The sequence below is a fragment of the Micromonas pusilla genome (genome assembly GCF_000151265.4).
Source record: "Micromonas pusilla CCMP1545 genomic scaffold MICPUCscaffold_4, whole genome shotgun sequence".
Classification (NCBI taxonomy): domain Eukaryota; kingdom Viridiplantae; phylum Chlorophyta; class Mamiellophyceae; order Mamiellales; family Mamiellaceae; genus Micromonas; species Micromonas pusilla.
Genome location: NW_003315885.1, coordinates 768,919 through 780,533, shown reverse-complemented (window position 1 = coordinate 780,533; position 11,615 = coordinate 768,919). Strand labels below are relative to the sequence as shown.

General features: G+C 67.1%; 7 protein-coding genes across 7 annotated transcripts in view; 4 read left to right on the top strand and 3 right to left on the bottom strand.

Moving 5' to 3' along the window:
* Positions 1 to 753: 753 nt before the first annotated feature.
* Positions 754 to 3,279, bottom strand: MICPUCDRAFT_47037 (transcription factor TFIID with WD40 repeat). Its single transcript, XM_003057693.1, has 2 exons — positions 2,975 to 3,279; positions 754 to 2,763 (listed from the first exon to the last, which is right to left on the bottom strand). Exons 1-2 carry the CDS (start codon positions 3,251 to 3,253, stop codon positions 805 to 807), a joined length of 2,238 nt encoding a protein of 745 aa, XP_003057739.1. The 5' UTR covers positions 3,254 to 3,279; the 3' UTR covers positions 754 to 804.
* Positions 3,280 to 3,665: 386 nt separating this feature from the next.
* MICPUCDRAFT_7142 (uncharacterized protein) lies at positions 3,666 to 4,124 on the top strand (the record flags this gene model as incomplete). The annotated part of the gene is made up of 1 exon (XM_003058068.1): positions 3,666 to 4,124. A coding segment is annotated over one exon (459 nt), but the record flags the coding sequence as incomplete, so codon positions are not given.
* Positions 4,125 to 4,551: 427 nt separating this feature from the next.
* Positions 4,552 to 5,726, bottom strand: MICPUCDRAFT_57256 (uncharacterized protein; the record flags this gene model as incomplete). The annotated part of the gene is made up of 2 exons (XM_003057692.1): positions 4,552 to 5,260; positions 5,470 to 5,726. The coding sequence occupies 2 exons, from the start codon at positions 5,724 to 5,726 to the stop codon at positions 4,552 to 4,554; spliced, it is 966 nt and encodes a 321-aa protein (XP_003057738.1).
* A 152-nt stretch (positions 5,727 to 5,878) lies between these two features.
* On the top strand, positions 5,879 to 7,169 carry MICPUCDRAFT_67338 (uncharacterized protein; the record flags this gene model as incomplete). The annotated part of the gene is made up of 2 exons (XM_003058067.1): positions 5,879 to 6,218; positions 6,345 to 7,169. The coding sequence occupies exons 1-2, from the start codon at positions 6,084 to 6,086 to the stop codon at positions 7,167 to 7,169; spliced, it is 960 nt and encodes a 319-aa protein (XP_003058113.1). The 5' UTR covers positions 5,879 to 6,083.
* An 89-nt stretch (positions 7,170 to 7,258) lies between these two features.
* MICPUCDRAFT_57254 (violaxanthin de-epoxidase) lies at positions 7,259 to 8,976 on the bottom strand (the record flags this gene model as incomplete). The annotated part of the gene is made up of 2 exons (XM_003057691.1): positions 7,259 to 8,326; positions 8,425 to 8,976. The coding sequence occupies 2 exons, from the start codon at positions 8,974 to 8,976 to the stop codon at positions 7,259 to 7,261; spliced, it is 1,620 nt and encodes a 539-aa protein (XP_003057737.1).
* Positions 8,977 to 9,214: 238 nt separating this feature from the next.
* Positions 9,215 to 9,880, top strand: MICPUCDRAFT_57253 (uncharacterized protein; the record flags this gene model as incomplete). Its single annotated transcript, XM_003058066.1, has 1 exon — positions 9,215 to 9,880. The coding sequence occupies one exon, from the start codon at positions 9,215 to 9,217 to the stop codon at positions 9,878 to 9,880; it is 666 nt and encodes a 221-aa protein (XP_003058112.1).
* Positions 9,881 to 10,219: 339 nt separating this feature from the next.
* Positions 10,220 to 11,615, top strand: part of MICPUCDRAFT_47036 (uncharacterized protein) — a 2,744-nt gene continuing 1,348 nt past the window's right edge. Inside the window, exon 1 of the mRNA XM_003058065.1 lies at positions 10,220 to 11,586. Within this exon, the coding sequence (XP_003058111.1) occupies positions 10,256 to 11,586 (1,331 nt within the window). The 5' untranslated portion in view covers positions 10,220 to 10,255. The remainder of the gene's footprint in view (positions 11,587 to 11,615) is intronic.

Here is an 11,615-nt window from a genome sequence, read left to right as displayed (position 1 = left end):
GGACGCGGCGGCGGCGAGGCTGCCGCCGCCGCCGCCGCCGACGACGACGACGACGACGACGACGCGCGCGCGACCCTCGGACGCCGCCGCCGCCGCGACGACCGCCGCCGCCGCCGCCGCCGCCACCCCCGAAGGACGCTGGACGCCGTTCCCGTTCCCGTACTGGGGACCTCAGGGGTACGTCATCGGACCGCCGTGGTTCGGCGCCGGCTTCGGCGGCGGCAACTGGCGTCCTATTCCGAACCGTTCTCCGTTCGATACCCCGCCCGGAAACTTCGACCCGAACGACCTGGTTCGGCTCGAGGACGACCTCGCGCCGGCGCGCGCGCTTCAAGACCCCGCCACGCGCGCGACGCTCGAGCTCGCCGCCGCGGGCGAGCTCGTCCCTGTCCCGGGGGAGTTCCCGTGCCTCGTGTACACGTGCCGTCTCGGCGTGACGCCCGCGGCGGAGTCCAAGCTGTACGTGTACCACGACGGCGACGGAAACGTGTTCGCGCGGTTCAAGTGCTACCTCCTCATGGACGTCTTCGAGGACTACGGCTGCCGCGAGTTCGACCGGCTCGAGCTGAACCAGCAGCGCACGGACAAGATGCACGAGTGTCAGCTCCCGGACGGGTACGGATCCACGCCGGTATGGACGAACGAGATCGAGCACCGCAGGTCGAAGCTCGAGTGCGACTCCGTCGAACCCGTCGGCGCGTTGGCGTGAGGAAAAAAACCAAAAAATTGGTTTCGCGCGCCGGTGACGCGTTTCGTGTATATAATCGATCGACACCGTGTACAGTAAGTTGTACGCTTTCGCGCTCACGCGACGGCCTCTCGCGACTTGGGCGGCGCCCTCGCGCCCATCCCAATCAACAAATTACGTCGCGTAAACTTCACCGCGTACACGGGGGTCGATCTCGTCCTCAACGTCTTGACCGCGCCGGCACGTTTCTTCGTCCCCCCCCCCGCCGTCCCGCCGCCGCCCGCGACGACGCTCCCGCTCCCGGTCGTGACGTCCCACAGACGCACGGTCTCGTCCGCGCCGCCGGACGCGAGCAACGTCGCGTCTCCGCCGGCGTAATCCAGGGAATACACCGCGCCCGCGTGCCCGGCGAACGCGCGTTCGCACTTGGCGGAGCCGAGGTCCCAGGTCAGGATCCCGCCGTCGTCGCTGCCTGAGGCCATGGACTTCCCGTCGGGGGACATCGCGATCGATCGAATCCCGCCGCGGTGCCCGGTGAAAATTCGCACGCACTCGCCCGTGGACACGTCCCACAGTCTCAAAGTTCGATCGGACGACCCGGTGGCGATGTAGTTGCAGTTCGGGTGCCACGTCACGACGTCCACGTCCGCGAGATGCCCGACCATGATCCTGCGCGGCGTCGCGACGTCCATCGCCCACACGCGCGCGGTCTTGTCGTGCGACGCGGACGCGAAGTAATGGCCCGTCGGCGCCCATTTCACGTCCCAGACCGGGTAGTTGTGCGACCGGTACGCGCACAGCGGCATCTCGAGCTGCATCGACCACGCCCGCACGGTCGAGTCCCTCGAGCACGAGAGCAGGAACTCGTTCCCGGGGCTCAAGCTCACCGCGTGCACCGCGGAGGAGTGTCCGATGTACTCCTTGCAGTACAGCGGCGTCGCTACTTTCGTGCCCTTCGCCGGTATTTCGCCGTCGCCGCCGCCGCCTTTTTCTTTGAACTCCTCGTCGTCGTCGTCGTCGTCGTCGTCGTCGCCGTCGGGGAGCTGATCGTACCCCGCCTCCCTGCGCTTCAGCCGCTTTCTCGACGCGGGGTCCGTGTCGTACTTGTCCGTCCCGCCCGGAACGGACTTGTTCATGTCCCACACCCTGACGACGGAGTCTTGGAACCCGCCGACGACGAGCGCGGCGTCCGACGACGTCGTCGCGCAGACTAAATGCTCGTGCGCGTGCGTGAACGTGTAGAAGGCGCACGACGGCAGCGCGTCTTTGCTGATCCGCGCGCGGTAGCGAATGTCCTCGATCGACTCCCACCGCGCTTCGTACGACAGCTCCGGCACGGGGACCTCGCTCGAGACGATGGTGAGCTCCGGGCCTTTTTCCTTCTCCGCAGCCTCCGCCTCCTCCTTCTCCTTCGCCGCGTCCGCCGCCGCCTTCTTCTTCGACTTGGTCGGCGTGGATTTCTCCTTCTCTTCGCCGCCGCCTTCCTTGTCGTCGTCCTCGCCCTCGCCGCCCTCGCCGCCGCCGCCGCCGCCGCTCTTCCTCTCCCTCTCCTTTTTCGCGTTCGCCGTTCGAATCTTCTCCTCCTCGAACTCATCCGCCGCCTGCAGCTCCACGCAGTCCACGAGCACCCCCCACCTTCCCTCCTTGCTCGCGTTGAACGCGTCCGTCTTGCTCGGCGGGCCCTGCCCCGTGATCGTGTTCCTCGCCACGATATCCTCCTCGTCCGCGTGCGGCTCCGGGTCGCCGACGGTCACCGTCACCGCGACGTGCGCGTTGAGCACGGCGAGCAACGCGATCTGATTCGCGTTGTGGAGATACTTGAGAAGCAGGTCGAACGTGTACTTGCAGCATCGCACGGGGAGGCGGTTCTCTCGCAGCGTCTTCGCGGTCGAATCCTTCGCGAGGTGCGCGGGCGTCGCGAGCCCGCGGAGGGATCGCACGACGTCGCCGTGGAGGAGGAGGTGATCGTCGCCGAATCGTCGGTGGAACTCTCTCGCGACGGCGCCGTGGTCGCGAGACACGAGATCGAGGTGGCAGTACACGAACATCGGGTACAGGATGCGCAGGAGCTCGGGCTGTCGAGAGGGGTGAGGGAGGGAGGGAGGGAGCGTCGTCAGACGGAGGAGGAGGGCACGAGGGACGCGACGCGACCGCGCGCGATTCGATCGATCGATTTCGAGTCGTTCTGTTTTTGCCCTAATATTTAGAACCACGAGGACGGACGGGAGCGGAGGAAAGGCGCGCTTCCTTCGGGACCGCGATCGCGCGCCGATCCGATCGTCGCACCTTGTACATGTCCAGCGCCGCGTGCGTCCAGTCTCTCAGGAGCCGGTACCCGTGCACGAGCGCGACCGGGTCCCCGTCCGCGGCCTCGTTGTAGTACAGGATGTGGTCCGAGATCGTCGCGTCCGCGCCGAGGTGCGGGACGAGCGCCATCTGCGAGACGCTCGCGATGTTCGCCTCGGACTTGAGCGCCTTCTCCGCGTCCTTGTACCCGCGCTTTTGGAGGTAGCGCAGGACGATGCGATCGAGAGGGTCGGTTTCGTCCTTAGCGGCGTCCGCCATGGGGATCGCGTCCCCGAACGTCGCCTGGCGCCTCGCAATGGCGCGCGGGGAGGATCGTGCACAGGGATTTATTTGCCCGCCTTTCAAGTCATCGCCGGCCGATCTATCCTATAGCCGACCGCGACGGCGCGGCGCAAAAGCTCGGTCTCCTGTCGTCTGCCCGCGCGGTGAAAACGCGGCATAGGCCGCCCGCACCGCCGCGCGGTCGCGACCCGTCGGCTTCTCTCGTTCCGTAGCTAGCCTCGCGCGGACCCGAGCGCCGCGATCGCGAGCGCGCGTCGCGAGGAAGGAAGCGCGTCGCGAGGAGGGAAGCGCGCGTCGAGGTCGTCGTCGGAGAGCCGCTCGTTTCATTTTTTTTCCGCCGATCGATCCGCGGATCTCGACGAGTTCAACGATGTCGTTCTTCTCCGCGATAATAGCGTACAGCGGCGCGTACCTGTTCCTCGTGTTCATCGCCGTCTGCCTCGCCACGGGGTTGTACTACCTCGCGGAGATGGTCGAAGAGCACACGCGCCTGACGAAGCGCGTCTTGCAGTGGAGCATCAAGATCTCCGTGGGCGTGAACGTCCTGCTGCTGATCGTGGACGGGATGCCGTTCAGCTGCGTCGCCGTGTCGCTCGCCGCGCTGGGGTGCTACCAGACGCTGCTCAAGCGTTTCCCGTTCATCGAGGCGACGTCCCCGGAGTTCATCGGCAGCGCGCTGTTCCTCGTCGCGAACCACGTGATGTGGCTGCGGCACTTCCGAGGCGACGCGTACGAATACGAGCATCACACGCTGGAGTATCACCTCGGGTTCTTCCTGATGATCGTGTGGATCGTCCCGTTCGGGTTCTTCATCTCCCTCGCCGCGAACGAGAGCGTCTTACCGAGCGGTGGGCTCGCGGGGAGCGGCGGGAGCGGAATCTTAAACGCGACGGGCGGGACCGGGATGGGATCCGGAGTCGGAGGGATGAACGGCGGCGGGATGAGCGGCCCGGGCGGGGGGTTCGACGATCCCAGACGCGGTCGCAAGCGGCACAGGAACATGGTGTTGCAGTTGATGAATTTCGGCAAGGCGCAGTGGGAGAAGGTGGCGAAGAAGAGCTTCCCGAACGGGATGCCGCAGTCGGACTACGTCGAGCGGCACTACGCGTAGGGCGTCGCCTCCGCGGACCGGACATTTAATACGTATATATGGAACGCGTTCATGATGCCGTACCGTATGCGATGTTCGCGCGCACGGCGTCGTCGTCCAGTCGTTACCTGTGTACATGGTATTCTTTTAAACGTCTCGAGTCGACTCGATTCTCGTCTCGTCGTCATTCCGTCACCATCGCCGCCGCTTCCCCGCCCGCGGCCGCGGCCGCCGCCGCCGCCTGCATCGTCGCCGCCTTCTGCGCGTTCAACCGCGCGTTGATGCTCTTCAAAACCTCCAGCGAGCCCCCCTTCACGAAGTGCGCGCGCAGCGTGCTCTTCGCCATGACGACCGGGTCCGCGGTCTTCGAGACGTCTCCGATCCTGAACCCGTCCGCGCTGAACACGTTCCCTTTCCGTTGCATCGCCTCCGCTTGCTCTAACAGCGGCTGCAGCTGCCGCGCGGCGTAGACGATCGCCGCGCACGCGTTTGCGTTCTCCTTATCCCCGCCCAGGGTCTTCCCCGCGTTCTCCTTGCCCTCCTTCAGCTGCTTCGCGACGACGGCGAAATCCTCGAGCTCGGCGTCGAGCAACTCGCTCTGCTTATCGCAGTGCATCTTCAGCGCCTCAAAGTGCGCTAAGCGCTTCCGAATCATCCGCAGATCGTCGTCGATCGCGGCTTCCTCCTCCGCGGAGCACGACGGGAGGTCCTCCGCGAGGTCGCGCGCGTTCAGAAGTTCGTTCGGGACGGCGAAGATGTCCGCGCCCGCGCCCTCCGCGAACCGACCGAAGTGGGTCGCGATCTTGTCCTGCGCGGATCGGTACATCGCGTCCAGGCCTCGCTTCAGCGCGGCGTCGCGCTCTTCGTCCGCGGGGAGCTCTTGGTTTAAGACCCTGGATCGCGAGCGGAGCGGCAGGGGGGATGGGGCGGGGTTGGCGGGGCCGTCAGGGAGGGACGGCGGGCGGACGGACGTCCCCGGCTGTTTTTTCGCCGTTCGGACGGGGGACGACGCGCGACGACGACGACGCGTCGCCGCGAGGCGCGCGCGCGCGCCGAGGGCGTCGACGCGGGGGATGGCATCGATTCCGGGGGGGTCACGCACTCTTCGAACGAGTCGAACCCGTCGGCGACGTACGTCTCCACCTGCGACGCGAGCGACGGGGACGGGGGGTCAGCGGATTTTCGACGCAGGGAGGGGGGGACCAACGAATCTTCCGAATTCGAAATGACGGGACGCGACGCGGCGCGCGAGGGGGTCGCGCGCGCGATGCGCACCACGTTGACCATGTCGTCCATGATATCGCGACTGCGCGTGGGGTCGACCCCCATGTTGGCCCGCGGCGCGAGCGTGGACGCCATCTCGCGCGTCGTTGCAATGCGACGCGCGGCCGTTGTTTTCGAGACGCGAGTGAACGAATCTGCTCGCGAACGCGTGCTGTGCCGAGTCCTCGTCAGATATCAGACAACTACAAAAAGAAACTCCTTCGGAGCGCTTCCAGATCTGAGCCGCGCGAGGCGTGTCGTCGTCCGTCGATCACGGAACGCCCATCGCTCACGCGCGCGCGCATCTTGTTTCCCCTTAGACTGAAGCTTTTCGATCCGGCGCGCGCGTCCGGGTCCGCCCGCGCCGTATCTTCTCGCGGGCGTCGGACCGCCGATTCGTATTAATCAACACATCCAAGCCGAATAATACCGTCGGCCGCGCGTCGAGGACCGATGGCGTCGCGCGCCGCCGCAGAGCCCTGCTCCGACGGCAGACGAAATAGCCTCGAGCTGTGCCCGCGATCATACGACGACGTCGAGCGCGCGGAGCTGGACGAGATTCGCGTCGCGTTCGAAGGCGTCCCCGAGGCGCGTCTCTCTCGCCAGCGTTCCGTCTTCCACCACCCGAACGCGTTTCTCCATCCTCGCCTCGTCGTCGAACGCGAACGCGACCCGACGTCTGACGTCTTCCCGTCCCCGCGACCTCGACCGCAGGTCGCGATCAAACAAAACCCCGCGATCGGCATCCCCGGCGCGGTGTACGACTGCTCGATCGCGCTCGCGGCGCACGTCGTCCACGAGATCCTCCCCGGGCTCGCCAGAGAGAGACGCGAGCTGCGAATGTTGGAGCTCGGCGCCGGCGCCGGCGCGTGCGGGTTACTCGTCGCCGCGGCCGCGTCTAGCGCCGGGATCGACGTCTCGCTCCTGCTCACGGACCGCAACCCGAAAGCGGTCGACCTCGCGAGCGAGAACGCGAGGATCTTCGCGACGACGCGACGCTCGGGCGCGGGCTCGGAGACGGGGCGGATTCGCGTCGACGTCGAGCGATACGCGTTCGGCGACGGCCCGCCGCCGGCGGTCTCGGGGGTCGACGCGCATCGCCCGGGGACGCCGGGAACGCGCGGGGGAGGCGCGCGCGCGGACGTCGTGCTCGTGTCCGACGTGTTGTACGCCCCCGAGTCGGCGGCGCCGCTCGCGAAGACGTTGCTGGCGCTGCTTCCGCCGAGCGGCGGCGGCGGCGGCGGCAGCGGCGGCGGCGGCGGCGGCGGTGAGGCGCCGCGGGTCGCGCTCGCGTGGAAGCCGCGCTCGAACGACCCGCGCAAGGCGGACGCGATGCAGACGTTCCTCGACGTGTGTAAAGTCGAGGGACTCGCGCTTCGCGCCGCGGTCAGGGACGGGAAGATGAGAGCGTCCGTCGCGACGCTGCGCGGACCGACCGGCGGCGGCGGCGGCGGCGGCGAAGACGAGTGGACGCGCCTCTTCGACCCTGTCGAACTCGAACGGCGCGGGTTGCGCGTTTTTTACGTCACGCGCGAGTAGAAGTATCGCACTACCACAACGTTGCGATAGTCTAGATTCAAGGTAACAGCGACAGACGCCGTCGTTGCCACACACGACTAAATACCCCGTCACCGCGCACCCTCGCCTGCTCCGGCACCGATCAACGACGGCATCATCACCGGAGCGTGGTACGGGTCCAACGGCGCGCCGCCGCAGTCGCAGTTATCCACCTCGCACATCTCCCACAGCTTCACGCCGCATCCTTCCCACAGGCTCTTCTCTATCCGCGGCAGGTGCTTCACGTCCGGCCACTTCCCGTCCTTCGTGGCCAAGACCGCGCCGATGTACGACTGCCCGGCGACTTTCGCGGCGCCGGCGTAGTAGTACAGACTCCACTCCAAATCGTCCGCCGCGTCGACGATCCTCCAGTACTCCAGAGACGTCACGCCGTTGTCCATGAACGAGAAGTAGAACGTCCCGGGGACGTCCCCGCGCTTGCACCGGTAGTCCGACCGCCGCCACACCTCTTTCCCGTCCAACGTCTGGACCTTAAACACCGGGTTGTACCAGAAGCTCCCTCGCGCCTTGCCGCGGTACCAAATCTGGTACTGGCACGGGAAGTGGTCGTACGCCGGGTTCTGCCCCGCGACCGCGAGCCAGCTGTACGGCTTCATGTTCGGTCCGTCGCCGTACCACCCTTGCATGATCGCCTCCGCGGCGTCGTGCGTCAGCGGCTCGCCTCGGAACGTCGTCATGGGCAACACCTCCGGGAGCTCCGGCCGAATCGCGTCGTTCCCGAGGCAGTTGTGCGAGTGCAGCATGCACCGCGCGAGCTTCTCGAACTCGACGTTCTGATAGCTGCGGATGCACGTGTACGTGCACACCTGGTCGTTCAACCCGCACGCGTCGATGCAATCGAGCGACAGCTTGCACCGGTCGTTCTGGTAACACGCCAAGAGCTGTTTGTTGCAATTTTTCGCGATGCAGAAGACGTTGCCGACGTTCAGGTCCTGGTTGATGTCCACCGCGGGCACGCGCGCGCCGCTCGCGTCGATGAGAAGGAGGTGAAGGAAGAGCAGGTCGAGGTGGTTTTTCCTGTCGAACAAGCCGCTGACTTGCTCCATGAGCCGCAGGTCCTTCGCGGCGCGGCCCCACGGAAGCAGCTTCGCCTGCATCGCGCGCAGATCCGTCACCGGCTGCGGGCGATTCCAAAACGTTCATCGGTCAGTTGAAAGGCGCCGCGATCAAATGTTGAAACCGAGCGGTGGGTGAAAAACGGTCGAGTTGTGCGCACCTGAAACACGACGCGCGACTGCGCGTCCAAGCTCGTGCCCTCGCACCCCAACGCCGCGCCCGTGGGCACGGTCGTGAGGACGTCCACGAGCGTCGCCGCGGTCTCGACGTCTTTGATCCCGATCGCGACGAACACGTCCGCGGTCGCCGCCGAGGCCGAGATCTCGGACGCGGGCGCGTCCGAGGGGAACACGTCCATCTGGAACCCGACGTCCACCCACGTCAGTCGCGTCGCCATGTGACGCATGACCTCGATCCAGTCCGGCCCGACGCCCTTGTCGTACGCCGTCCCTTTAAGCCCGGGGGGGTACGGCAGGAACGAGGCTCCCGCGGACGCGGGAGGGACGATCGCGACGAGGCGGCACTTCCGCTCGGAGACCGTCGGGGGGCTGTCGATCGTGGGCGAAAGCACCGCGCCTTCGACGGCCGCGCGGCATCGCGCGAGGCGTCTCGGAGGCGACGCGCGCTCGGGGCGTTTCGAGGTGCCGCGGCGAGGTGTCGCGGAGGCGTGCGCGGCGGTTCGCGCGGACGCGGCGGCGCGTGCGGTCGCCATCTCGAAGTGGCGAGAGGTGACGTGGTCTCGCATCTTGTCCGTCTATCCGCTTTATTTTCTGTCGTGCGCGTCTGGTCGCGACGAGCTGGCCGAGCTTCAACCCAAACCCCAGGGTATTCGGACAGGCGCGCGCGCTCTCGAGCCGCCGCACGCGCGATACACCGTCGGACGGCGTCCGTCCCGACGCCTCAGAACTCGCGAAGACGTCGACGCGCGACGCGCGCGTCGTCGACGCGCGATGACGGCGCTGTCGTCCTCGGTCGCGTCCGCCGCGAGGATCACCCCCGATGATGGGCCCATCGGAGGATTATTAACAGTACGTAGGATCTCCGCGCGGCAGAGCGCGACCGTCGCGGCGCGACCCGTCGTCGTCGCCGCGCGCGCGTCGCGCGCGCCGGGCTCGAACCGCGTCGGGGCGACCCCCCCCACGCGCGGGCGGCGCGTCGTCGCGAGGATGGGAAAGAAAGAAGACGCCGCGAAGCGAGCGCTCATGGGCGCGTTCGGGGACAAGCCGGACGCGCTCGCGGAGAACGACAAGGGCGGCTTCTTCGGCGGCGGCGGGCTCTTCGGCAACGGCGGCCGCGGCGGCGGCGGCGGCGGCGGGAAGTGGTTCGGCGGTCGATGGAAGCCCCCGGACTGGATGCAGTCGATCGGGCCGCTCGGGACGCTCATCGCGTTCCTCGTCGTCTACTGGCTCTTCAAGCCCATCACCGCGATTCTGGTGAACCTGGTGTACTACGTCATGAAGTGGCCCACCGGACGCGAGCCGGGGGCGATGCAGGAGGAAGCGAAGGAGATCGCCGCGGACGCGGACATCATCGCGCGGTACGGCGGCGCGGACGACGATGAGGACTTCGACGACGACGACGACGACGACGACGACGACGACGACGACGACGAGTGATGGAAGGGGGCGACGACGGGACGGCGGGAAACCCTCGGCGGCGAGGGTTAAGTTGCGAATGATGGGTGAACGCGTCTGGGCGCGGCGTATTAGCCTCGCCCGCGACTTATAATTAATACTCGACGCGAGGGCATCGCGTGATGCGCGTGTAACTCCCCGCGCGTCCAACATCGAAGCGTCGACCGTCTCCATCGCATCGCATCGCTCTCGCGCGCCTCCGCCGACGCCGCTCGGGAGAAATGTAGCGGGAAACGCGATCGGCGCTTCTGATTCGCTGAGCAGTAGCGCGGATATCGATCCACCTCAGCGCGTCCGCGAGACCCGCCCGACTGCCCGCCGCGCGGCCGCACGAACCTCCGTCCGTCGTCGCACACGATGATGTCGGCCGCGACGCTTCGCGCCGGCGCGTTGTCCGGCGCGATCGCGCCGCGCCGCGGGAGCGGCGGATCCGCTCGCGCGCGCGCGCGACGCGCGGACGTCGCCGCGACGAAAAACGCAGACGATGCGTCGTGTCGCGCGACGCATTTAACGCCATCGCGCGCGTCCTCCGCGCCGCGCCTCGCGCACCGCGCGCACCGCCGCGCGCGTCGCCGCGCGCGTCTCCTCGCCCCCACCGCGGCGCTCCCGATCGACGACCTCGGCGCCGCGGCGAACGCGATCGCGGACGTCGCCGCGGGCATCGGGCTCCCGTGCACGATCCAAAACTGCGGAGATCAGATCTACCGAAGCACCCTGGACGCGGAGCTCCGCGGCGAGGTCGCGCCGCTGTTCACCCCCACCGGCTTGACGATCCTCGGCGCGCTCGGGTTCTACCTCACGATCACCCCGGGCGTCTTGGGCGGGTTCGTGGACTACTACGTCCTCCGCCCGCTGCTCGGGCAGCGGTCGTTCAGCCTGGACGACTTCGTCATCGGGAACAAACTCGGCGAAGGCGGGTTCGGGGTCGTGTACAAAGCCACCGGCGTGGAGGACGGCGAGACGTACGTGTTGAAGCGATGCAAGGACTACGGCGAGGCGGAGATATGGACGAACAGTCGTCTCATGCGCGCGTGCCCGAAGTACATCGCGAAGTATCAGGGCGCGTTTTACGGCCCGAAGGAGAAGGGCGCCGCGCGCGGCGGCGGCGAGCAGAGCATCTGGAAGCGCGCCAAGTCGTTCGCGCAGAAGGCTGTCGAGGTGGACGATTCAGACGACGATGATCCGATGTGGTTGGTGTGGAAGTTCGAGGGGAGCGAAACCTTGAACGGGCTCATGCAGAGCAAGGAGTTCCCGTACAACGTCGAGCCTTTCCTGTTCAGAGACTCCGGCGGCGTCGCCGTCGAGGGCGAGCCGAGAGGGCCGGCGCGGAAGAAGGCGATCATCCAGCGGATTTTCAAGCAAATTCTGGAGTGCCTCTCCGGCGCGCACGCGACGGGGATCATCTTACGCGACGTCAAGCCGGAGAACATGATCTTCGACCCGAAGGAGGGCAGGTTCAAGCTCATCGACCTCGGCGCCGCCGCGGATTTGCGGTTCGGCTTCAACTACCAGCCGAAGGAGTTCATCTTAGACCCGCGCTTCTCCGGGCCGGAGGAGTACATCATGTCCACGCAAACGCCCGAGGCGCCCGCGACGCCGGTAGCGCTCGCGCTGTCCCCGGCGCTGTGGCAGCTGAACGTCCCGGACCGGTTCGACTCGTACAGCGCCGGCGTCGTGTTGCTTCAGATGTGTCTGCCGTCGCTTCGCAGCGACGACA

What these genes read in the sequence shown, in the direction of transcription:
- MICPUCDRAFT_47037 (XM_003057693.1), bottom strand. Translation starts at nt 3,253, where the DNA reads ATGGCGGACGCCGCTAAGGACGAAACCGACCCTCTCGATCGCATCGTC. An exon ending in CGGCGCTGGACATGTACAAG is followed by an intron (nt 2,764 to 2,974) that starts GTGCGACGATCG and finishes CCCTCTCGACAG; the next exon opens with CCCGAGCTCCTGCGCATCCT.